Below are 25097 nucleotides of genomic sequence, written 5' to 3' on the forward strand. Positions count from 1 at the left end.
TGGGGTACATGTGCTCCTATGCCTCAGCATTTCTGTATCCCTTGGGTAAATTCCTAGCAGTGCTATTGCTGGGTCATAAGGGAGTTCTATTGTTAGTTTCCTGAGGAACCTCCACACTGTTTTCCAGAGGGGCTGTACGAGTTTACATTCCCACCAACAGTGTAGGAGGGTGCCCGTTTCTCCACATCCTCGTCAGCATCTAGAGTTCTCTGATTTGCTCATTTTAGCCACTCTGACTGGCGTGAGGTGGTATCAGTGTGGTTTTGATTTGTATTTCCCTGATGAGGAGGGATGCTGAGCATCGTTTCATGTGTTTGTTGGCCATCTGGATGTCCTCTTTGGAGAAGTGTCTGTTCATATCTTCTGCCCATTTCTTCACTGGGTTGTTTGTTTTTCGTAGGTTACCCTGTTTTTATAAGCTAACGTGCTGAAGGATCAATTTTGAGAAAAATAGGATCCATCATAACTAAATTGACAAGAGTTGTTTTTGTTTTGTTTTGTTTTGTTTTGTTTTTGAAAAAAACCCTGTTATTTCTTGTGACCCGAAAAGATGTTATTCATTTTATAAACAATTCAATTATGAGAATTCAGAATCTGGAAATCTAACATGAAAATCACCTTTCAGTATATTACATTATGCAGTCATTCACAACAGTAGCTTATCCTGGAAAGGATTACTTTTGTATTTTGTTGTGACAGTCTTTTAGTTCTTTTCCTTTTTGGAAATGTTTCTTAGATACCAAACATATGGAAACAAATGGTGTCTTTTCCTTTTCTTAGTGTTGTGATATTATGTCATTTTTGAGGGATTTGACATTCTTATTAATGGTTTCATAGTTTGCCTGATACTACATTCTTTATTATGCCGGATTGATTGGGCATTTCCCAGGTGTGAGTCAGTCTTGGGAGTCAACAATGTGATGACCATTTTACATGTCCTGCCCTTCTTGGCAATTTAATTGTATTTGTTTGTTTGTTTGTAATGTTTGTTTATTTTTGAGAGAGAGAGAGAGACAGCATGAGTGAGGGAGGGGCAGGGTGACACAGAATCTGAAGCAGGCTCCAGGCTCTGAGCTGTCAGCACAGAACCTCAGGTGAGGCTCGAACTCACCTAGTGAGCCACCCAGGCACCCCAACAATATTTTTTCTTCCAACCATGAGCATAAAATATTTCTCCCATTTCTTTGCTTCATCTTAAATTTCTTTCATCCATATTATACAGGTCTTTCACCTCTGGTTAAGTTTATTCCTAGATATTTTATTGTTTTTGGCACAGTTGTAAATGGGATTGTTTTCTTAATTTCTCTTTCTGCTGCTTTATTATTACTGTATAGGAATGCAACAGATTTCTGTATATTGACTTTGCATCCTGTGACTGAATTCACTGATCAGTTCTAGTAGTTTTTTGGTAGAGTTTTCTGTAGTTTTCTATAAATGGTATCATGTCATCTGCAAATAGTAAGACTTTTACCTCTTCCTTACCAATTTGGATGCCTTTTATTTCATGTCCAATTGGTGTGGTTCAGATTTTCAGTACTATATTGAATAAAAGTGTTGAGAGTGGACATCCTTGTCTTGCTCCAGACCTTAGATGAAAAGCTCTCAGTTTTTCACCATGGAATATGATGTTGGCTGTGGATTTTCATATAAGGTCTTTATTATCTGAGGTATGTTCCCTGTAGATCTACTTTGCAGAGGGTTTTTAATGTGTTATTGGATTTAGTTTCCTTATATTTCATTGAGGATTTTTGCATTTATATTCCTAAGATATATTGGCCTATAGTTCTCTCTCTCTTTCTCTCTCTCTCTCTCTCTTTTTTTTTTTTTTTTTTGTGTGTGTGTGTGTGTGTGTGTAGTGTCTATCAGGTTTTGGTATTATCAAAGTGATACTGGCCTCATGGAATGAATTTGGAAGTTTTCCTTTCCCGTATTTTTTGGAATACTTTGAGAATAGGTATTAACTTCTCTAAATGTTTGGTAAAATTCACCTGTGAAGCCATCTGGTCCTGGACTTTTGCTTCTTGGGAGTTTTTTGATTACTGATTTAATTTCATTGTTGGTAATTGGTCTGTTCAAATATTCTATTCCTGCTTTATTTTTGGTATGTTGTATGTTTCTAGGAATTTATCCATTTCTTCCAAGTCCACAATTTCTTAGCATATAGGTTCTCATAATACTGTTAAAATTGTTTGTGTTTCTGTGGTGGTCATTACTGTTTCTCCTCTTTCATTAGTGATTTTATTTGGATTCTCTCTCTTTTTTAATGAGTTTGGCTACAATTGCATCACTTTTGTTGACAGTTTCAAAGAACCAGCTCCTGGTTTCACTGATATGTTCTAATGGATTTTTTTTTTTTTTAAATATATATATGTTTCTCTATCACTTATATCTGCGCTAATCTTTATAATGTCATTCCATTTGCTGAGTTTGGGTTTTGTTTGTTCTTCTTTTTCTACTTTAGGTGTAAGATTAGATTGTTTATTTGATATTTTTCTTCTTGAAGTAGGCCTGTATTGCTATAAACTTCCTTCTTGGAACCACTTTTGCTGCATCCCAAAGATTTTGGACTATTGTGTTTTCATTTTCATTTGTTTACATGTTAAGTTTTGATTTCTTTGGTTTCTTGGTTGACCCATTCATTATTTAGTAGCATGTATTTATGCTCTTCCCAGATTTTTTTCTTGTGGTTGATTTCTAGTTTAATAGTACTGCATTTAGAAAAGATACATGATATAAGTTTGATTTTTTTTGAATTGGTTGACAGATTTTTTTCTGTGGCCTAACATGTCATCTGTTCTGGAGAATGTTTCGTGTGCACTTGAAAACAATGTGTATTTTGCTGTTATTTTGGAATGTTTTGAATAGGTCTGTTAAATTCTAGTCCAATATGTTATTCAAGCCACTGTTTCCTTCTTGGTTTCCTATGTGGATGATCTGTCCATTAAAGGAAGTGGGGTGTTAAAGTACTCTCCTATTATTATATTACTACAGATTAATTCCTTTATGTTTGTTAGTAATTGTTTTATGTATTCTGGTGCTCTCATGTTTTCATGCATAAATATTTACAACTGTTATATCCTCTGGTTGGATCATCCATTTTTTATTATAATATCTCTTTGTCTCTTATTACAGTCTTTCTTTTATTTATTTTTATTTTTTAATTTTTTAAAAAATTTTTTAATGTTTTATTTATTTCTGAGAGAGACAGTGTGAACAGGGGAGGGCCAGAGAGAGAGGGAGACACAGAATCAGAAGCAGGCACCAGGCTCTGAGCTAGCTGTCAGCACAGAGCCCGACACAGGGCTCGAACCCATGAACTGTGAGATCATGACCTGAGCCGAAGTTGGATGCTTAACCAACTGAGCCACCCAGGTGCCCCAATGTTTATTTATTTTTGAGAGAAGAGAGAGACAGAGTGTGAGTGGGAGAAGGGTAGAGAAAGAGGGAAACACAGAATCGGCAAGCTCCAGGCCCTGAGGTGTCAGCACAGAGCCTAATGCGAGGCTCAAACTTATGAACTGTGAGATCATGACCTGAGCTGAATCAGGCACTTAACTGACTGAGCCACCCAGGTGCCCCACAATCTTTGTTTTAAAGTCTACTTTGTGTGTTAAAAGTATTGCTACACTGGCTTTCTTTCGACATCCATTTTCATGACGAATGTTTCTCTATTCCCTCACTTTCAATCTGCGGGTGTCTTTAGGTGTGAAATGAGTCTCCTGTAGGCAGCATGTAGATGAATCTTGTTTTTTATCCACTGTGTCACCCTGTGTGTTTTGGAGCATTTAGTCCATTTACGTTCAGCGTAATTATTGATAGATTTGTATTTGTTGTCATTTTGTTACTTTTTTTGTGATGGTTTCTATAGTTTTTCTCTGCTCCTTCTCTTGTTGTCTTTCATGGTATGTTGGCTTTCTTTAGTGACATACTTGGATTCTTTTCTCTTTATTCTTTGCATATTTATTACTGGTTTTTGATTTGTGGATACCTTTAAGTTTGTGTATAACATCTTCTGTATATATCAGTCTACCTTAAGTTGATGATTGCTTAAATTTAAACCCATTCTTGGTTCCTCTGCTCCTCATGTTTTAGGTATACAGTGTCATATTTTAATCCTTTACTTTTATGAATCCCTTGACTGATTTTTACAGAAATATTTATTTTTCCTACTTTTGTTGGGTTCTTTTTTTGTTTGTTTGTTTTTTACTTTTCATAGTCCCTTATGATCTTTCCTTTCTGCTCAAAGAATCCCCTTTGATATTTCTTATTGGGCTGGTTTAGTGGTCACGAACTCCTTTAGTTTTTGTTTGTCTGAGAAACTCTTTCTGTCACCTATTCTGAATGATAACCTTGATGGATAGAGTATTCTTGGCTGCAGATTTTCCCCTTTTGGCACTTGAAATATATCATGCCACCCCTCTTCTGGCCTGGAAAATTTCTGCTGAAAAATCTGCTGATAGCCTTGTGGGGTTTCCTGTGTATGTAACTGTCTTTTCTCTTGCTACTTTAAAACTTTTTTCTTTATCTCTACTTTTTGCCATTATATTACTATGTGTCTTGGTGTCAACTTTTTTTGAGTTGAATTTGGGGGGAAATCTCTGTGCTTCCTGGATCTGGATGTTGGTTTCCTTCCCCAGATTGGGGAAGTTTTCAGCTATTATCTCTTTAAATAAATTTTCTGCTCCCTTATCTCTCTCTTCTTCTTATGCGATCCCTATAAGTAGATGTTATAATGTTTGATGGAGTCACTGAATTCCCTGTGAATATTCTCAATTTGCTTAATTTTCTTTTCTCTACTTTGCTTAGCCTGGTTATTTCCTATTACTGTGTCTTTCAAGTCACCTAGCCCATTTATTTTCCATCAAGTGTATTTTTAATTTCATTTATTGTATACTTCATCTTTAATTAGTCTTTTTTTTAAAGTTTATTTATTTATTTTGAGAGAGAAAGAGGGAAAGGGAGAATCCCAGCCAGGCTCAATGGTGTCAGCACAAAGCCCAGCACAAGGCTCAATCTCACCAACTGTGAGACAATGACCTAATCAGAAATCAAGAGTCAGATATTTAACTGACTGAGCCACCCAGATACGCTCTGATTTGTCATTTTTTTTTTAATCTCTTTGTTAAGGGCCTCATTGATATCCTCCACTCTTCTCTCAAATCCAGTGAATATTTTTATGATGATTACCTTAAATTTCCTATTAGGCATACTATATGTGTCTGCTTTGGTCTCTCGCTGTGATTTGGTCCTATTCTTAGATTTGGGAAACATTTCTGTGTCTTCTCATTTCATTTTCTCTGTCTGTTTTTATTCATAAAGTCAGCTACTTCTCTTGTTCTTTATGATAATAGCCTTATGAAGAAGAGGTCCTGTGGTGCCTTGCAGTGCGGTGTCCTCTGTTCCCCAGGGCCTGGCACTTCCGGGAGTCTTTTGTGTGTACCCTGCTATTAAGTCTTGACCTTTTTTTCCTTCAGTCATTTGTCTGTAGAGGCTTTCTTTGCCTATTGTAGGCAGTGTTTGGTCCCCAGCAGGGGTGGGGTGAATTTTAATGTGCAGTGGGGTGCTTGTGAAATGAGACCTGCCCCACAAATGAGACTAGAGGTCCCACAAAACATGTGGGTTGGGTGCTATGATGTTGGCAGGGTTTGCACTGTCCTCTAGGGGAGGGGCCTGCAGCACTGGGACTAAGGGGAGCCTGACAGGGAAGGGCGGAGCCTAAGGGCCAGTGCTTGGTGCAAAGAAGTTAGGTAGGAGTGGGGACTTGTGTGTTTATGCTCGAGGAAAGGGAAATGGCGGCTATCATCCCCTTGTTCCTGGAGGGGTGTCCGCATGATCCCTGTCTCTCTGGGCCACATCCTGAGATGGACAAATCACTCTCCCTCTCAGCTGCCCTCAAACTGCTGGTTCTCTGCTCTATTTACACTGCTCTTGGTCATGCTGTCTCTTTAAAGTCTGGGACACCACTTCCTAACACAACCAGGCTCTACCAGAGCCAAGCTCATCAATTTTTAAAATTCCAGGCTTTAGATCCTGCTGGTTTTAAGAACTCACAAAATTCGGCCCCTCTCACTTTTTTTTTAATCTAATAGTTTATTTTTTGTAATTTACATCCAAGTTAGTTAGCACATGGTACAACAGTGATATCAAGAGTAGATTCCTTAATGCCTCTTACCTATTTAGCCCTTCCCCCTTCCATAATCCCTCCAGCAACCCTCTGTTTGTTCTCCATATTTAAGAGTCTCTTATGTTTTTGTCCCCCTCCCTATTTTAATATCATTTTTGCTCCCCTTCCTTTATGTTCATCTGTTTTGTATCTTGAAGACCTCATATGAGTGAAGTCATAGGATATTTGTCTTTCTCTAATTGACTAATTTCGCTTAGCACAATACCCTCTAGTTCCATCCACGTAGCTGCACATGGCAAGATTTCATTCTTTTTGATTGCTGAGTAATACTCCATTGTGTGTATACCACATCTTTATCTGTTCACCCATCGATGGACATTTTGGCCCCTCTCACTTTCAAAGTCAAATACTATGAAAGTCTGTTTCCTGTTCTTTCTGGCTCCCTCCCTGCCACAGACATTCATGGTCTGTTTCACTTCCAGACCATGGCTTTGCCCTTGCTACCTTCTTCGATGTGGCCTCTTCCCTACCTTAAGTTGTAAAGTTTGTTCTGCTGGTCCTAAGCTCATCCTCTGCGTTATTTATACTGATGTGAATGTTACCTGATTGTAACTGTGGGATACGGTGAGCCTAGGATCCTCCTACTCTGCCATTTTCCCAGCAAAACTATTTCTTGAATTACAGTACTGATAACTTATGTTTATAGTATGACTATAACCTATGGCAATAATGATGATGATGATGATGATGATGATGATGATGATAGCAGTTAATGTTTATTGGCTTTTGTTTGTTCCAGACTTTGTGCTATTTATTTTAAATATGTGGTCTTATCTTTATTAAAATTTTACTGGTGAGGGAATTTGGGCTTTGACCCAGGCTACCTGAATTCAAACCCTCTACCTAATCTATCCTTCCTTCCTTCCTTCCTTTCTCTCTTTCTCTCTCCCTTCCCTACACTTCCCTTCCCTTCCCTACCCTTCCCTTTCCCTCCCCCACCTGTCCCTCCGTCGCTCTCCCCCATCCCTTCCTTCCCTTCCTGCCTTTCTATTTAAAAATATTTTATTTTTAAGCAATCTCTATACCCAGCGTGGAGCTTGAACTCGCAACCCAAGATCAAGAAGCTGCACACTCCACTGACTGAGCCAGCCAGGCACCCCATCCATCTCGCTTTCTTGCCAAGTTCTCTTTTTCCATATTTGCAAGACCTTTTTTTCTCTCTTTCTCTCACAGAGTGTTTTGTCTCTTCACGGTTAGTTCTTACTGAGTTTAATAAGCATTTACATGACCTTGTCTCTAACTTAATCTCTTACAAGTGTATAGCACTAGACTAGTACAAAGAAACCTGAGTTCCACTGACTCTTTTAACTTAAATGCAATCCGTTCACCACCGATACATTGTCCGTCAGAAGGAAAGGTTTGTAGTAAACCTCCAAAATCCTTTCCAATTAGTTTTCCCAGCAAGTTGGCATTTTAAAAATCTGTAATACCTGCTGAGCCTCACTCAGGGAGCTTTCTCAAAGCATACGTGACCTTGTTCCCTTCCTGCCTAGAGTATATTGTGATTGCAAGCTCATCCTCTTTCTGTACCCTGTTGAAAATTATATATAAGTAGATTTTAATTAGTATGTTAACTACTAAACTTCTGAAGGGGGAGAAAATAGGTAGAAGCAATTCACACTTATAGAGTACCTGCTCCGTACAGGTACTGCGCTAAATACTGCATAATACCTTACTTACTCTTCTAAACAACACCATGAAGTAGGTATTGGAATCTTCATTTATTTTGGCTTTTTGAAGTTTGCATGTTTTAAAGAAAGATGAGTTCATATGTTTCCATAGCTCCATACTAGTGTGTGTGTATAAATACTTCATATTTTTGCTTGTTTATTCCCCATTACTGTTTGTTCTTCATTACTGAAAATTTGTGTTGTTTTCTTTCTTTTCTTTTTTTTTTTAATTTGTTTTGTTTTCAAATACTTCCAAGGAACATCTTGGTATAAACTTATTATATATGGTATTTACCAAGGCCTAGTAGACTTACAGTATTTGTTGACTAAATAATTTCAGAAATGACCAAGATGGATAGTTGAAATACTCTAATGGTTTGAAATATATTTCCATATTCCTTTCTGAAAAGATTGAACAAAGTTACAGTGTCACTAGTAATGTATTTGTATATATCCCCATATTGAATATAGATTTTCTGATAATTCCTTCACTATTTAAAAAGCACCTAGGGGTGCCTGTGTGGCTCAGTTGATCTCGGCTTAGGTCATGATCGTACGGTTATGGAGCATGGAGCCTTCTTGGGATTCTTTTCTCCTTCTTGCTGTACCCCTCTTCCCCCCGCCAATAAATAAATGTTAAAAAAATAAATAAAAAGCACCTAGCTTTTCTATTCCTTGGTGTGAAAAATATTAGTTATTATTATAGATTTGATTGAGTTTTTAATGTGATTGTTACTAATTATAGAACCTAGAACATTTATGGGAAGAATTTCTTAAGGTTTGTTTAGTAAAAGAAATTGCTTATTGCATTTTCTGGCTGTTTTGATTCTAAAAGTTCATTGCCCTATTTTGTCCTTAATTTGAGGTAGTCTGGCTTCTATCATTCCACTAATATATTTCCTACTAAAATAACCAGTCATCTCTTAAATGGCCAATCCAGTGGGAGTGTTCAAAACTATCTTTCTTCATGTCTGTTGTATTCATTGTTGTTGATCATCTTCCCCTTCCTCAAACTTTGTAAAATTTCAGTTAAAGCACCTCTCTTTTGTTTCTCCTGCTTCTCTCCAGGATGAGGTTCCTTCTTTGTACCCTCTGGTTTGTGATCTGCCATGAACCATCTTTGTTCCTCTTTTCGACTCTTCTTTACATTCTTTCTAATCAATATTATTTTTGTTCATGGCTTCTGTTAATTCCAGATAGCTTCCTCATCTATACTTTCAACTCAGATTTCTCTTTGTGCTTTAGATGCAGAGATACAGCTGTTTGCCAGATAGCTCAAGGCACTGCATTTTCAACAACTACTAAATGAGTTTATCTTCATTTAGCAACCTGCTTCTCCTATATTCTCCTTCTTTGTAAATGTTTTCCAAAAGCTCAAACCAGAATCTTGGGTGTTATTTTTTTATTCCTTGTATTCTTTTGCCCTTTAGATATATTTCATCCTTGTTCCTTCTTCTTTCAGCCATATTTAGTAATAATTGTAGTAACTTCCTCCCAATCTTCATGCCTTCATTTTGAGCTTTTTAAGCATTCCACCCTCAAGTCAATGTGAAATTTGTAAAATTTTTTCTGAGTAGGTCTCACCTTTTGGCAGTCCTTCAAGGTTATCACCCAGGATCTAGGGAACCAAGCTAGTATACTGAATAATAATAATAACATCATAATAACTTCAAGAACATATGAGATCCAGAATCAGCATTCTTAAAGGCTGAGTTATTCCATTTCAACCAGATTTTATGCCAGATCATGGGATACGTTCTAAATACACATTTCATGTACGGCTGTACCCAACAACCTCTTCTCTTCTCTAGTTTCATCTTTAGCCACTGTTCCCCTCATAACTTAGTCTTTAGATATGCCATTCTTTTTTTTTTTTATTTTAATTTTTAATGTTTATTTATTTCTAGGAGGGAGGGGGAGAGAGAGAGAGAGAGAGAGCATGAGCAGGGGAGGGTCAGAGAGAGAGGGAGACACAGACTCTGAAGCAGGCTCCAGGCTCTGAGCTGGCAGTCAGCACAGAGCCCGACGTGGGGCTCAAACCCACGAACCGCGAGATCATGACCTAAGCGAAAGTCGGACGCTTAACCGACTAAGCCACCCAGGTGCCCCTAGATATGCCATTCTTAAGGAATTCATTACTTACTTTAATTTTAAGTAGGCTTCATGTCTAACATGGAGTTTGAACTCACAACCCTGAGATCAAGAGTCACACGCTGTACCAACTGAATGACACCCCCATACTTAAGGAATATTTTAGGGGAGCACCTGGTGGCTCAGTCAATTAAGCATCCGACTTAGGTTCAGATCATGATCTCATGGTTTGTGAGTTTAAGCCCCGCATTCAGCTCTGTGCTGACAGCTCAGAACCTGGAGCCTTTGGATTGTGTGTCTCCCTCTCTCACTGCCCCTCCCCTGCTCGCTCACGCTCTCTCTCTCTCTCTCTCTCTTTCTTTCTCTCTCTCCCTCTCTCTCAAAAATAAACATAAAAAAATAGATTTTTCTTTAAGTATGCTCTAGATATGCCATTCTTGAACTCAATGTACCCCCTCATTTTTCTGTGTGCTTTGGCTATGATAAATTTCTCTCTTAAATCCCTTTTCTATCCTTAATCACCTAAGTATTTTATTTGTTCTAGTCTCCGTTCAGTCAAGCCTAATTCCCCACACAATTAGATTTAGTTCCTTGCTGCTTTGAGCAATCCTTTTTTGTACCTCTATGTGATATACTGAAGTATTTATCTTGTCTTTTAACATTTTGCTTCCCCACTAAGTTCCTTCAGTACAGGGATCTTTTTAACACAGTGCTGAGCATGGTGCCTGACACATAGTTTGAATAAACATGTATTGAAATGAATTTCAGATAAGTAGATATGCCTGAGTATACTGGTATGACCAGATACATCCACTAAAATACCATATTTGAAATCATCATAGAAATTTCAAGTAAGGGGCACCTGGTGGCTCAGTCAGTTAAGCGTCGGAAATCATCACTCAGGTCATGGTCTTACAGTTTGTGAGTTTGAGCCCTGCAGGCTGTCTGCTGTCAGTGTGGAGCCTGCTTTGGATCCTCTGTCCCCCTTTCTCTGCTCCTCCCCCACTTGTGTGCACACAGTCTTTCTCTCTCAAAAATAAACAAATATTTAAGAAAAAGAAATTTCAAGTAAAACAAAAAATAATCTGAACAGTGAGCTGCACTACTATCTTAGCTTTGTTCTGCTAATTATACTATGTCTCTAACCAGTATGATAACTAAGGGAGAAGGTATAAGTAAGTCTGAAATTGACAAATTAATATACATTTGATTTCTAGGCTGGTGAATCAGAGACTTCTGGAAGTACAGTCACAAGTTGAAGAACTGCAAAAATCTTTACAGGATCAAGGCTCAAAAGCAGAAGATGTGAGTTTTTAGTATGTACCGAGCATGGTCCAGCAGTTTCACAATGTTAAGAAAACCTATCACTTTTATTTTTTATTTGATTGGTCTCTGTCAAAATAATTTATAATTATATTGGTTATAGAAAAAAAGCAGTGTATTCCTTTTACTAATATTCCTTATGAAAAGGACCAGACAGTACTTCATTGTCTGTTTTAGAATCCTTCTGCTGGGAATTAGAAGTTTTTTTGTAGTTATTAACTAAGGAATTCATTAAGGCTTTGTGGGGTTTTTGTTTGTTTGATTTACAAGGTAGGAAAACCAGGATTTTTTTTTTTTTTAAGTTTTTGTTTATTCGTTTAAGTTAGATACATCCATCGTGGGGCTCAAACTCAGGACCCTGAGATGTAGGGTCACATGCTCTCCCAACTGAGCCAGCCAGGCTCCCTGAGTCTTTGTGTTTTACCTGTACTCATCTCAGTATTCAGAGTCCAGGGTTTTCCCTCTGGTCAACAACAAGAGAAATGCTGGTACAAATTTAATATGTTCAAATAGAAATTTTTTATGTATAATTGATATTTTGAAAAATAATGTCATCCCTAGAAATAACTACCTCTGGATTTCTGAATCCCTCCTTACTATCCCCAGCCCTGCCTCACTCAAATATAAGTTCCTGACCTTTTCTGAATATTCTCTTATACTCTGCATGTCTGTCATAGCCTTGCCTGCTTGACTGGCACGCTCACTAGAATATCATAAATGCATTGATCCGGCACTGAGCCAGGAACTAGATGGACTTTCATCTTCTCATGCTCACACTCGATCACAATGCTTCTGTGGCACATGATAGTCTCTGATGAAAGTGTAAATCAATTAAATTTTCCAAATCCTTTACATTTAATATACAATATTATGCAATATTGTATACTGTATACGATAGAAGTACAGCTATAAAGTTCTCAAAAATAGTTTAAAGAGGGGAATAAACCCTAAATTTTAATGACCAATCTTTGCGTCAGACAGTTGGTTCTTTTTTATTATTGGTGGTGTAATTTGCTATAAACTCTGGCCTTTGAGTATAAACCTACACAGTTGTTTCCATTGATAAGTCTTTTTGGAGACTTGATGTCAGAACAAAGTGATGTCTTCAGTGAAATCATTAGGTCCCTTAAACTGAGGTAAAGGTAGACTTTGTTTTGGTCTCCAAAACTTTAAGGAGACTTTTTTGATTTGTTATGGTAGAAAGGGGAAGGGCGTGTGGTACATAGGAAGTAGGAGTGGCAGAACACGAGTATCAGCTCTACCTTAGTGTTAGAGCAATAGCCGTTGTACTTGCCTGCTTCTCTTACTCGTATTAGAGCACATAGAAGGAATTTATTCTGTAAAAAGTAATTTTGTGTAGCCTGATTTAGGTATCACATTTAATTAAATATGCTCTGGGCCATCACTTTAAGAGAACATTTTTCAGAAGTGAGATGCTGGCCCTGAAAGTAGTATTTGCATAAGTTACTCCATTTATTTGACTGCCCAGATTCTAAATGTCTTCCTCTAAATTAATTCTTAGAGATTTCCTCCGAGTTCCTGTTTAAATAGGAACTTTCTTTAGTCTGATATGCCTCAAAATGGTGTGAAGAAATAGTGTGGTTCTTTCCACCAGCAAATGTTTGATGTCTTTGTGTTCTCTTTCACTGACCTACAGCGTTGCATCTCAGGAGTATATAGTATGTAGAGCAACCTGCCCAGTGGAACTGGTCCTCTCTGAAGAACATTATAATATCTGCCTATTTCTGTTATCAAAAGCATAGTCCTTTCATGTGATCTTAAGTCAGAGTAGGATGGTTTACACATTTTTATTATTATTTTTATGTCATTTATTTTTAGCATGGAAGCAGAAAAGCATTGTTATGTCCAGTCATATGGATAATTTGAGCTAGCCACATTGTATAAAACTCAAGAGAACAAGACAGGATGAGGAGACCATAGAAGAAAGAAAAATGTACATTTTTGAAAAAAAATGCCTAACTTTTACTTCTGTTCATGAATTACTAAATCGTTCCTTCTGTTGGCTGCTGTGTTTGCTTCATACTAATATGTCCTCTCTGTCTCTTGGCATGGTTTCTGCTCAAAAGGCTATTGTAAGTATGGCTTCCTATTCATTTCTATATATTGAGCAATTTTTTGATTTATATACATTCTCTTCCATCACGGTTGATGGTATTAAATTTTTAAATGATGCAAATTTTATGGAAAATGAATATATCACTATTGCCTTACAGGTTTATGCCCTTTACACTTAAGATATTTAAAAGGATATTGAAAATAAGTCAAACCAAAAAACCTCTGCTCTCATTTTTTTCCCCCATCCCACTCCTGTTCTACCCGCTTTTATAAATTATATTATATTGAAGCTATTTTCCTATGGCCTCTGGCCTCCTGCCACCTACTTGAATAGTAACTGTCTTCTCCATGCTGGAAAGACATGGAAATAAAGACCATCCATAAACTTTGGAATCTGGCCAACCTGGAGTTTTTTGGGGTTTGGTTTGGTTTTGGGTTTTTTTGTTTCTTTGTTTTTTTTCAGACCTGGGTTTTAATTTTGGGTCTGCCACTTGAAATTACTCCACGTCTCCCCATCTCCCCTCCCTCACCTATAAGATGGGGCTATTGCTCACGTTGTAAGATTCACATGAGACTGCACGTGACATACTGTAGCACATTGCCTGGTATACTAACCATTCATGAGGTAATTATCGTGTACTGATAATTACTGATAATTAAAACTGATTTTGCTAGATTCCAGGCAAAATGTAAATGCAAAATTATAAAGTATTTAGAAAGTATTTTCATTTTACCCTCTGTATGAAAGAAGGAACAAGCGATAATTGAAAGTTAACAGGTTATTCCCTTCTTTTTATATTTGGGGGAAGCACTGCTAGAGGACCTTATAGCCCACTTATCTTGCTCTAGTTAATATACTGAGCAAAGAAGTAAATTTGATAAATTCCAGAGCTGTTTCAATGGACTTGAAAGAACAATTACAGTAATCGTTATTAAATAAGGTGACTGAAAATCAAAGAACTTAATGGGAGGCTTTTTCTCCCCATCACTGCTGCTATTGACTGATTGGACAGTTTGATTTATAAGCCTATATTAACTGGGTTTGGCTGAATTTATCTCAAAATGGAATGTTTCATAGAATTCATTAATAATATATACTCTACAAGTGTTAAGCTTGATTATGAAATCTAGTGGTCCTACATAGAATGCCATTATTTTTTGTTTTTAGGTCAATTCTGATCTCCTGCTTTTTAGGAGATTTTTTTTAAATACCCAGCAAAAGCTGCGTCTTCAGTCCATTAAATTCTGTGCATACGCCATCCTTCACATTCCCATACCATCACATAAATTATTTGTGTACATATTCAGAAATCTCAGAGTGAGTCATTATTTATGGAAGTTGATCCCAGTATCTATCATGATGCAAGGAAAATAATACAGTAGATAAAGAGTATGTTAGGGAAAAATCTGTTATTATTTTTTAAAAGTTTATTTTTGAGACACACAGAGAGAAAGAGAGAGCGTATGCGTGCAGACAGGGAAGGGGCAGAGAAAGGGAGACAGAGGATCTGAAGCAGGCTCTGCACTGACAGCAGAGAGCCTGATGTGGGGCTTGAACTCACAAACCATGAGATCATGACCTGAGCCAAAGTCAGATGCTTAACCGACTGAGCTACCCAGGCACCCTGGGAAAAAATATTACAATTCCTAGAGTTCTGTCTACCTGCCTGTTGAATCCAGGAATATTAGGTCTATATATAAGTGGCCTTCTTGGTCATTTCTTCCTGACTATAGAGATTTCAGATATGCAGTTTCTGAGTATTTTATACCGATTGCTATCACTCAGGGGCTATTCTGTCTCTAATCAAAAGGAAATAGACATAGGTACATTGTGTGTTTTGAGCTCTTTAACCAGAGAACTTACTGAGAATTTATTCAGAGTTGGTTACTACTGTATTGTTTTTTTAATAATTAATATATTAGTTAAAATGTTAAATAAACTTCTTTTATTTTCCATTTTCAGTCAGTTCTTCTAAAAAAGAAGCTTGAAGAACATCTGTAAGTATAAAAGCTGTTGAGTGTCACTATCCTATTCTCTAGTGAAATAGAAGTATTTTGTTAGGTGGTTACAGGGTGTCTAGGCAATGGCCCAAGTAGCCTCTGAAGGTAGGGGAAAGTATAAGACATGTTAATATTTATAGCATCTAAAGGGTCTTCTCAATCCAAGGTGCTTAAATCAAAGCAGTTACTGCTTTAGAACTGTTTTCTCAAAGAAGGTTCTAAGGTTCTATGTCTTCATGATAGAATTTATAACTGTAGTTAAGAGTTTGAGACACTCTAGATTAGGAGGCAGAAACCTTTTTCTTTATTTTTTTTTTAATTTTTTTTTATATATTTTTATTTATTTCTAGGAGAGAGAGACAGCGTGAAGAGGGGAGGGCCAGAGAGAGAGGGAGACAGAGACTCGGAAATAGGCTCCAGGCTCTGAGCTGGCAGTCAGCACAGAGCCCAACGCGGGGCTCGAACCCATGAACAGCGAGATCATGACCTAAGCGAAAGTTGGACCCTTAACCGACTAAGCCACCCAGGTGCCCCAGAAACCTTTTTCTTTAAAGGGCCAGATAGCTGTTACCTTAGGCTTTGCAAGCCATGGTCTGTGTCACACCCACTTAGCTCTGTAATTTGAAAACAGCCATAGATTGACTATAAACTGATGTTGTGACTGTTCCAATAAAACTTTATACAAAAATAGGAAGCAGGCTGAATTTGGCCCTAGAGTATAGCCAGCTGAGTCTTTCTTTTTAAGTAAAATTTTAAAGTAGTACAAAGCTTATCAGTAGCAGATTTTCAGACATTTCCTTGAATTGCAAGTATATCTGAAAGTGACTTTTTAATCTAAAAATGAAATAAATTAAAAAAAATTATAATGGGGCGCCTGGGTGGCTTAGTCGGTTAAGCGTCCGACTTTCAACTTTCGCTTGGGTCATGATCTCGCAGTTCGTGGGTTCGAGCCCCGCATCGGGCTCTGTGCTGACTGCCAGCTCAGAGCCTGGAGCCTGTTTCAGTCTGTGACTCCCTCTCTCTCTGACCCTCCCCTGCTCACGCTGTCTCTCTCTCCTAAAAATAAATAAAACATTAAAAAAAAAAATATTTATTTATTTTGAGAGCGAGAGAGAGAGACAGAGTAAGCAGGTGAGGGACCGAGAGAGGAAGAGAGAGAATCCCAAGCAGGCTCTGCACTATTAGCACAGTTCCTGATGTGAGTCTTGAGCTCACGAACCATGAGATCATGACCTGAGCAAAAATGAAGAGTTGGAGGTGTAACCAGATGAGCCACCCAGGAGCCCCTAATTTTTTTTTTTAATATGGGAAAAGTGAGATAATCCTAGCAGTGGACACTTGCTGGCAAGTCTAATAATGGGCAGATTCTTAATGTACTAGTAGAACAGAAAATGGTATCTTCTAGCCATTCTGAGGTTACCTAGAGCCTGATTTCTGTCCTATTCTCTTTCCCATTTCTTTATTGCAAAAAAAGTGGAATACCTGTTAGTTCATAAAACTGACCATTGTTCTGTGTTCATTTATATGGTAAATATCTTAATCAAAAAGAATTTACTAGTGATAATGAGGCCTACGTTGGTTTCTTGTGGCTGCCGCAACAAATTACTACAGTCTGGGTGGCTAAGAAAAGCAGAAATTTATCCTCTACCAGTTCTTGAGGATAGAAGTCTAAAATCAAGGAATTAATTCCTTCTGGAGGTTCTAAGGGAGGATCTGTTCCATGCCCCTCTTCATGATGGCGACTAGCAGTCCTTGTTGTTCCCTGGAGTATAGACGCATCACTGTATCTCCATCTTCACGTGACATTCTTCTCTCTGTCTATCTTGTCTTCCCATGGCCTTCTAATAAGGACATTAGTCATTGGATTTAGGGCCCACCCTGATCTACTACGACCTCATCTTAACTAATTATATCTGCAAAGATGCTGTTTTCAAATGATGTCACATTCACAGGTACTAGAAGTTAAGACCTTCACTATATCTTTCTTGGGAGATACACTTAATCCACAACAGAGTCCATAGACATTTCTTTTTATGTTTTATTTATTTCTAGGAGAGAGAGAGACAGCGTGAGCAGGGGAGGGTCAGAGAGAGAGGGAGTCACAGACTCTGAAACAGGCTCCACGCTCTGAGCTGGCAGTCAGCACAGAGCCCGATGCGGGCCTCGAACCCACGAACCGCGAGATCATGACCTAAGCGAAAGTCGGACGCTTAACTGACTAAGCCACCCAGGCGCCCCAAGAGTCCATAGACATTTCAAATGGTCATTCTTATGTACATTTATATCCACAATGGGGAGGCTATTTTACACATTCTAAGTTGGTAAAATTTAAAAGTCCAACATACTAAGAATTGCCAAAGGTGTTCAGTAATGGTAATTCCAATCCACTGTGGTAGGAGTATACATTGATTTACTTCGTAAACTGAACATACACCTATCCTGTGACCCAGCAGTTCTGCTCCCTGTATATACCCTATATTCCTAGAAATGCTCTTATCCATCTATCAGGAGACATATAGAAGAACGTATGAAAGGACATTGTAATCACAGAAAAGTAGCAACAATACAAATGCCACCAATTGTAAAATGATAGCTAGAATGAAGTAAATTCAAACAGTGTGGTAAAATATGTAACTTAGGGCTAACACATCAACATACGTGAGTCTTGAGAGCATAGTGTTAAATAAAAGATGGAAGTCACAGAGCAATACATACAGTGTAGTGTATAAAGTAAAATCGGGCAAAATTCAGTAGTATATTATCCTAGAATACACACAAAGTATCATCACAAAAATCATGAGAAAAATTAAAATTCTGGACTTGGGTTCCCTAAGGTTCTGTGATAATTTGTTTCATAACCTGTTTCTTTACTGGGCTTACATTTTTTATTCTTTAAACTCTATATGTTTATTTTTTATCTAGATATATTCTCAAAGAATTTGTTTGAAAGATACCAATTTATTGAAGTATTATACATAGAAAAAAAACAAGAATAGACTTAACGTAATGCTGTTGTTACCTTTTTTTCTTTGTTTTCCAGTTTGTGCAGCCTTTTTTCCCTCTCGTATTATAAAGTGCCACACTAAGTACTTTATAGAGAGAATTATGCATATTATATAACTACCAGGAAGAAACTTATTACTTTCTGTTCACTTTTTACATTTATTTTGGAATATAACGTATATAAAGTACACAAATTCTAAGTTCCTAAGTCTAAAGCTTGATGAATGTTTTCCTACAATATCAAGGTAACCCAGGTCGACATGTAGAATACTTTCAGCAAATCCCCAGACTCTTGTTTTCCCTTCTAATTGATTCCATCCCCAAATTAGCCACTATGCTGCTCTCTTACAACCTTTCATTAGTCTTGATACTTTCCGAACTTCATGTAAAAGGAATCCTGGAAGGGCACCTGGGTGGCTTAGTTGGTTAAGTGTCCGACATCGGCTCAGGTCATGCTCTTGCAGTTTATGAATTTGAGCCCCACATCAGGCTCTATGCTGACAGCTCAGAGCCTAGAGCCTGTTTCGGATTCTGTGTCTCCCTCTCTGTCTGACCCTCCCCTGCTCATGCTGTCTCTATCAAAAATAAATAAAACATTAAAAAAAATTTTTTTGAAAGGAATCCTACAGTATTATCCTTTTGTATCTGACTCACTGTGGTCACCATTATTCTGTGATATCTATCCTGGTGGGTTCATGTACCAATTCTTTTTTATTGGTGTGTAGTGTTCTTTCTATTAATTTTTATTTTTAGAACTTTACTTTTTGGAATAAGATTGTGCATTGTAAAACCTCTGTAGAGTTTTAATTTTTATAATATCCTTACGCCTAGAAAAAAATGAAGATCACTAAATTCTTTGTACCCTCTTGTGCATGTTTCTGTAAAAGAAATGATAACGTTCAAAGTCTGAGATTTTTTGACTCTATTTTTTTTTTACCTATTTTGTGTGTGTTTTAATTTTTATGTTGAATTGGACTTTTTATCCTTTTTTGTTTCGTAACATTTGTGTGCTATGCAAGTGTATCCCAAGAATAAAGAACTTAGATCTTTCAAGTGGAGTAAAGCACAAAACAGTAGGTGACAATGTGTTATATGTTTTGTTGCAGGGAGAAGCTGCATGAAGCCAATAATGAATTGCAGAAGAAAAGAGCCATTATTGAAGATCTTGAGCCACGATTTAATAACAGCTGTGAGTTTTTCCTAATTAGCATAGTTTTTAATTGAAGTATAGTTGACAGATTATATTACCAATTAGCATAGTTTTAATTGGTTAGCCGTACATTACCCTACTGATGAGTTTATATAAAATTGTTTCTATCATAAATAAGGTCCTGTTACATATTCTAGCAACTAAAGAGTTTGTCTTATTTACAGAAAGAGTATGTAAACATCGTCAAAGTGATTCTAATTATACTTTTGAGTTTTTCCTCAACTGTGGATGCTAATGAATATTTTATGAAATTAGCTGTTTAAATAGTGAAGTTACCTGTAGGTTAACCAAGTTTTTACTGCTTTTGATATTTATACATGTAGATGACCTGACTTTATTAATTCTTTTGTGTGGAGCAGGACACAGACTTTTTCTCCCCCCCACTGTGGTAAAATGTCTATCACATAAAAAATGACCAATTTAGGGGCGCCTGGGTGGCTTAGTCGGTTAAGCGTCCAACTTTCGCTTAGGTCATGATCTCGAGGTTTGTGGGTTTGAGCCCCGCTTCGGGCTCTGTGCTGACTGCCAGCTCAGAGCCTGGAGCCTATTTCCGAGTCTGTGTCTCCCTCTCTCTCTGACCCTCCCCTGCTCACGCTGTCTCTCTCTCTCCTAGAAATAAATAAAAATATTTATTAAAAAAAAAAATGACCAATTTAACTTTTCTTAGTTATATATAGTTCAGTGGTATTAAGTACATTCACACTGTTGTGTAGCCACTATTTCCAGAACTGTTTTGTCCTCCCAATCTGAAACTTTGTGCCCATTAAACACTGACTCCCCACCCCCTCCCGCCCCCCACCCATCTTCCCAGCCCCTGGGAGTCACTATTCTACTCTCCTCTGTGAGAATGGGACTCCTGTAAGTAGCTCATTTAAGTAGAATCCTACATTTGTACTTTCATGTCCCGCCTACTTCACTTAATGAAATGTCTTCCATTTTCACTTCTCTCGTCTCCATGTTATAACACAGATCAAAATTTAAGCTGAATAACACTTGATTTTACATATTGACCACATTGTGTTTATCCACTTGTCATCAGTGGATATTTTTTAATTTATGCATTTCACTACTGAAGTTTCTATTTATTTATAAGAAAAGGTTTTCATAAGAACAAAACATTTTGAATTTTTAAAATTATATATAGGACCAGACCAGTCTCTCAAAGCAGTTAACTGTTTTGTCAGGTGAAATATTTTTAAAGTTGTTACAATCTAAAAAAAATTTTTTTCTTTTTTTAATTCTCTCATCTATAGCCTTAAAGATTGAAGAATTACAAGAAGCTTTACGAAAGAAAGAAGAGGAAATGAAGCAAATGGAAGAACGATATAAAAAATACTTAGAGAAAGCCAAAAGTGTCAGTATGACTTTCCAGGCATCTCACTCCACTTTCTTCTTCTTTAATGTTTATTTATTTTTTATTTTTTTACTGTTTATTCATTTTTGAGAGAGGGAGACACAGAATTCCAAGCAGGCTCCAGGCTCTGAGCTACCAGCTCAGAGCTGATACAGAGCTCCAACTCACGAACTGTGAGATCATCTCCTGAGCCGAGTCGGTTGCTTAACCAACTGAGCCACCCAGGTGCCCCATAACTGTTTGTTTATTTTTGAGAGAGAAAAAGAGTGAGCAGGGATGGGACAGAGAGAGAGAGGGACAGAGGATCCGAAGTGGCTCTATGCTGACAGCCGGCAAGCCCAGTATGGGACCTGAACCCACAAACCATGAGATCATGACCCGAACCGAAGTTGGGCACTCAACCAGCTGAGCCACCCAGGTGCCCCTCCGCTTTCTAATCATGTTTCATTTGTCATCCAGTTTAGTGCATGTACAGTGACTTCTCACACCAAAAGCTATCAGAAGAAGAAAAGAAATCTTTGACAAAGAAAAAGCACAAGGAAGAAGTAGCGATCAAATTAGGTCACCCCACAGAGTAGTTACTAATTACTAAAGGAAGATGTTATTTTATGTAGAAAATAAGTGGCAGTCACCTCCTTAAGTAATCAAAATTAGCTATACTAGGGGCATCTGGGTGGCTCAGTTGGTTGAATGTCCGATTTCGGCTTAGGTCATGATCTCACAGTCTGTGAGTTCGAGCCCTGCTTCAGGCTCTGTGCTGACAGCTCGGAGCCTAGAGCCTGCTTCAGATTCTGTGTCTCCCTCTCTCTCGGCCCCTCACCCGCTCACTTTCTGTCTCTCAAAATAAAGACATAAAAAAGAAAAGCTACACTAATGGTAGGACAATCAACATCTTATGCCTCCTGATGGAGTATCATTGTCATAATAATATTTAACCTAAATCTAAGCAACCTGTTAGACCTAACTCAGTTCCCAGGGAAAATGAGATTATTGGAACAAGTTAAATAATACCTTCAAGAAGTCATCAGATAAATCAAGAATTGGGGATAAAAGTTAATGTTATGAAAAACCAAAATAGGCATTGGAGTATGGGAGAGGACAAGAGTCTGTTCTAATTTAAAAGAGCCCAAAGGGATCAAAGTACCAAGTGTAATGCATTAATCTTTGGGTCCTGTGTTGCTGGTGGAAGGAGCAGTTATAAAAGACATTTTGGAGACATCTGTGGAAATGTGGATTTGGAACCCATAGTGATGACTTCTAGAATTGTTCTTTTTCTTATAGATGATGATGGTCTTGTGATTAGGTAAGATAATATCCTTAGTCTAAGAAGACATATGCTTCAACTAAGTTGAAGTATTTAAGGGTTACGTGTTATGAAGTCTGTAGATTATTTTATTCTGTGTTTTTAATTTTTATTTTATTTTAGAGAGAATCTTAAGCAGGATCAATGTTCAGCACAGAGCCTGACACAGGGCTTGATCCCATAACCCTGGGATCATGACCTGAGCCAAAATCAGGAGTTGGATGTTCAGCCGAGCCACCCAGTCACCCCATGCTGATTACTTTAAAATAGGCTTCTAGGGGTTCCTGGGTGGCTCATTCGGTTAAGCGTCTGACTTCTGCTCAGGCCATGATCTCACAATTTATGGGTTCAAGCCCCACATTGAGCTCTCTGATTGGAGCACAGAGCCTGCTCTGGATCCTCTGTTTCTCTCTCTCTCTTATAAATAAAATAAAGATTAAAGGGGGGGAGGGGACTCCCAAAAAAGCGTGTGTGTGTGTGTGTGTGTGTGTGTATAGAGAAAATGTGCGGTACAGCAGTTGGTGAATTGAGGTTAAAGTAAATGGGTTTTTATTGTTCCTCTGTTTCAAGTTTTCTGTAGGTTTGATCAGTTTTGATAGTAAAAATATTGGGCCACAAAGCAAAAAGACCTTTCCCCGAAGACTGCTGGTAGACCAGCTAGAAATGCATCACATGCCCGAGCCACTGGCAGAGGAGGCGACTGAGTCACAGTGATAGGCTTTTAAACCATCAGAATCAGCTCTATCAGAGAGAGACGGTAGCTAAGCCACATTTGAAGAAAGGAAAAGGGTAGACAGCCGTCAGTAATGTGTGTTGTAGTATTATTTGTTTTAAGCCAGAATTACTACTTAAAATTGATTCTTTACATAGATAAAAAGTTTTATATAATTGAGAGCTACAATAATTGAATATTATTTCATTCATTCAAATTTTTAAAGTATCCTTGTAAGATAGCTTTATGATTCTGACAAGGTTCGTCCTTGATTTTTTTTTTCTTTTATATAACTGCTTCCTTAGATGTTACATTCTTTTAAGTTTGAAACTTCAAATTTTTTTCTCTTATTCCTTTTTGCAGGTTATCCGTACTTTAGATCCTAAGCAGAATCAAGGAGCAGCACCAGAAATACAAGCTCTTAAAAATCAGCTCCAGGAACGGGACCGATTGTTCCATTCTTTAGAGGTAGGTAGTTCACTATACTGTACAATGAGATATTTGACTTTTGATTCTTTATTTTCTAGGAGCCTTGCTATATACAACTGTGTCCATGAATTTAGCTAATTATATTTTATTACTATTGTTTTTCATCTTTACATGTTTACATGTGCTTGTTTTTTTAGAAAGAATATGAGAAAACCAAGAGTCAAAGGGAAATGGAGGAGAAGTTTATTGTTAGTGCCTGGTACAATATGGTAAGGAAATAACACTTCAAAGCATATTGCAAAGTTCAGTGAATATTTAATAATTATTATACTACCTTTATTGTAGAAATAATTCTACCAAATGAATCTGAAAGTAATTGCTATCCTAACACACACTAACAAAACCTAATACTGATCTTAGGACTGAAAAGCAGAAATGAGAACCACTGTAAACAGGATCAGGACGTTTTGAACACATCATTATTCCTACAGGATATAAAGATAAATGGCAGTTTGATTTCTGCCCCTCAGTACCATTTTGTTCTTGGGGAAGGGGACTTCGGTAACCTCTAAACACAGAAGCAGTAGCTTTTGTTTTGTGCAATGATTTCATTACCTTTGCAGGACAGCAGCATTCTGGGCTTCGGTAAGCCTTTCTGGATATGAATAGCTGTGAATTTTGAAGAATGCTGTACTTTTTTCAGTATTTTGTCCTAGACTGGTCTTTTCTTCTTTGTTTTTCTTCCCAACAAGACCACTTCTGCCTTGGGGCGCCTGGGTGGCTCAGTCGGTTCAGCATCCGACTTCGGCTCAGGTCATGATCTCACAGTTTGTGGGTTCGAGCCCCACATCGGGCTCTGTGCTGACAGCTAGCTCAGAGCTTGGAGCTTGTCTTTGGATTCTGTGACTCCCTCTCTTTCTGACCCTTCCCTGCTCACCCTGTCTCTATCTCTCTCTCAAAAATAAATAAAACATTTAAAAAAAAAAAAAAGACCACTTCTGCCTTGTCAAAATGTTAGCCGCCTAAGGCAGGAAATTGAATCAGAGTCTTTTCATTGTGCCCCTGGGACCCTATAGTTATGTGACTGCTGTATCTGTTTTACAGCTGTAACTGATACCGTGTCTTAAAGGGTCATATCCCAGGTTTCCTACCAATGTGATTTTATGTTTGTCAGAAATCATACAATTTCATAATTTATCCACATTTATATTTGCCTCGGTTAAAACTACACATTTCACAACTTATCATAATTTTAAAAAAACAAAAGAAGAAATCAAATTAGGTTTAGAATAGTATTATTAACAAATATAGGCTTCTTGAAATTGAAAAATAAAAAGTAGGGGGAAATTATCTAAGGAAGTTCAAGGGGAACTAGTTCTGAATCCACCTCTTCCCTCTTTAAAGGTTAGTATTAGTGATCTTGGAACTCTGCCCCTCAACACCTATTGGTCATTTCATAGTTTTGATCGATTTGTATGACTTCACATATTGTGGTTATAGAACCACATTTATTCTGTGACATGGTATTAAAGAACACTTTCAGCTCTCTAGAGAGTAAAGGAATAACTCCAGGTAGACTCACACAAGTTATGTTCCAGTGAGGTAGCCATACATACACTCAGAAAGTTCTCTATCTCAGACTACTGAATGAAAGAGAAGGTGACAGGCGCTGGGAACAGGCATTAAGTATCTCAGAGAATTGCCTGGTCGTGGCTACCTAGGTCTTAAAGGTGTGTGAAGA

At 37.6% G+C, this 25097-nt stretch overlaps 1 protein-coding gene across 2 annotated transcripts in view; it reads left to right on the forward strand.

The window, feature by feature from the left end:
- Positions 1-25097, forward strand: part of HOOK3 (hook microtubule tethering protein 3) — a 111565-nt gene that overhangs the window by 80997 nt on the left and 5471 nt on the right. The window contains exons 16-22 of one of the 2 annotated variants that reach the window (XM_039235581.1): positions 11163-11250; positions 13356-13361; positions 15308-15342; positions 19455-19537; positions 20812-20912; positions 23291-23395; positions 23554-23625. In XM_039235581.1, coding sequence (XP_039091512.1) covers positions 11163-11250; positions 13356-13361; positions 15308-15342; positions 19455-19537; positions 20812-20912; positions 23291-23395; positions 23554-23625 — 490 coding nt within the window. The remainder of the gene's footprint in view (positions 1-11162; positions 11251-13355; positions 13362-15307; positions 15343-19454; positions 19538-20811; positions 20913-23290; positions 23396-23553; positions 23626-25097) is intronic. The other variant, XM_039235582.1, reaches the window with a different exon arrangement.

Source organism: Hyaena hyaena, unplaced genomic scaffold, assembly GCF_003009895.1.
Source record: "Hyaena hyaena isolate Hyena2069 unplaced genomic scaffold, ASM300989v1 scaffold_100, whole genome shotgun sequence".
Taxonomy (NCBI): domain Eukaryota; kingdom Metazoa; phylum Chordata; class Mammalia; order Carnivora; family Hyaenidae; genus Hyaena; species Hyaena hyaena.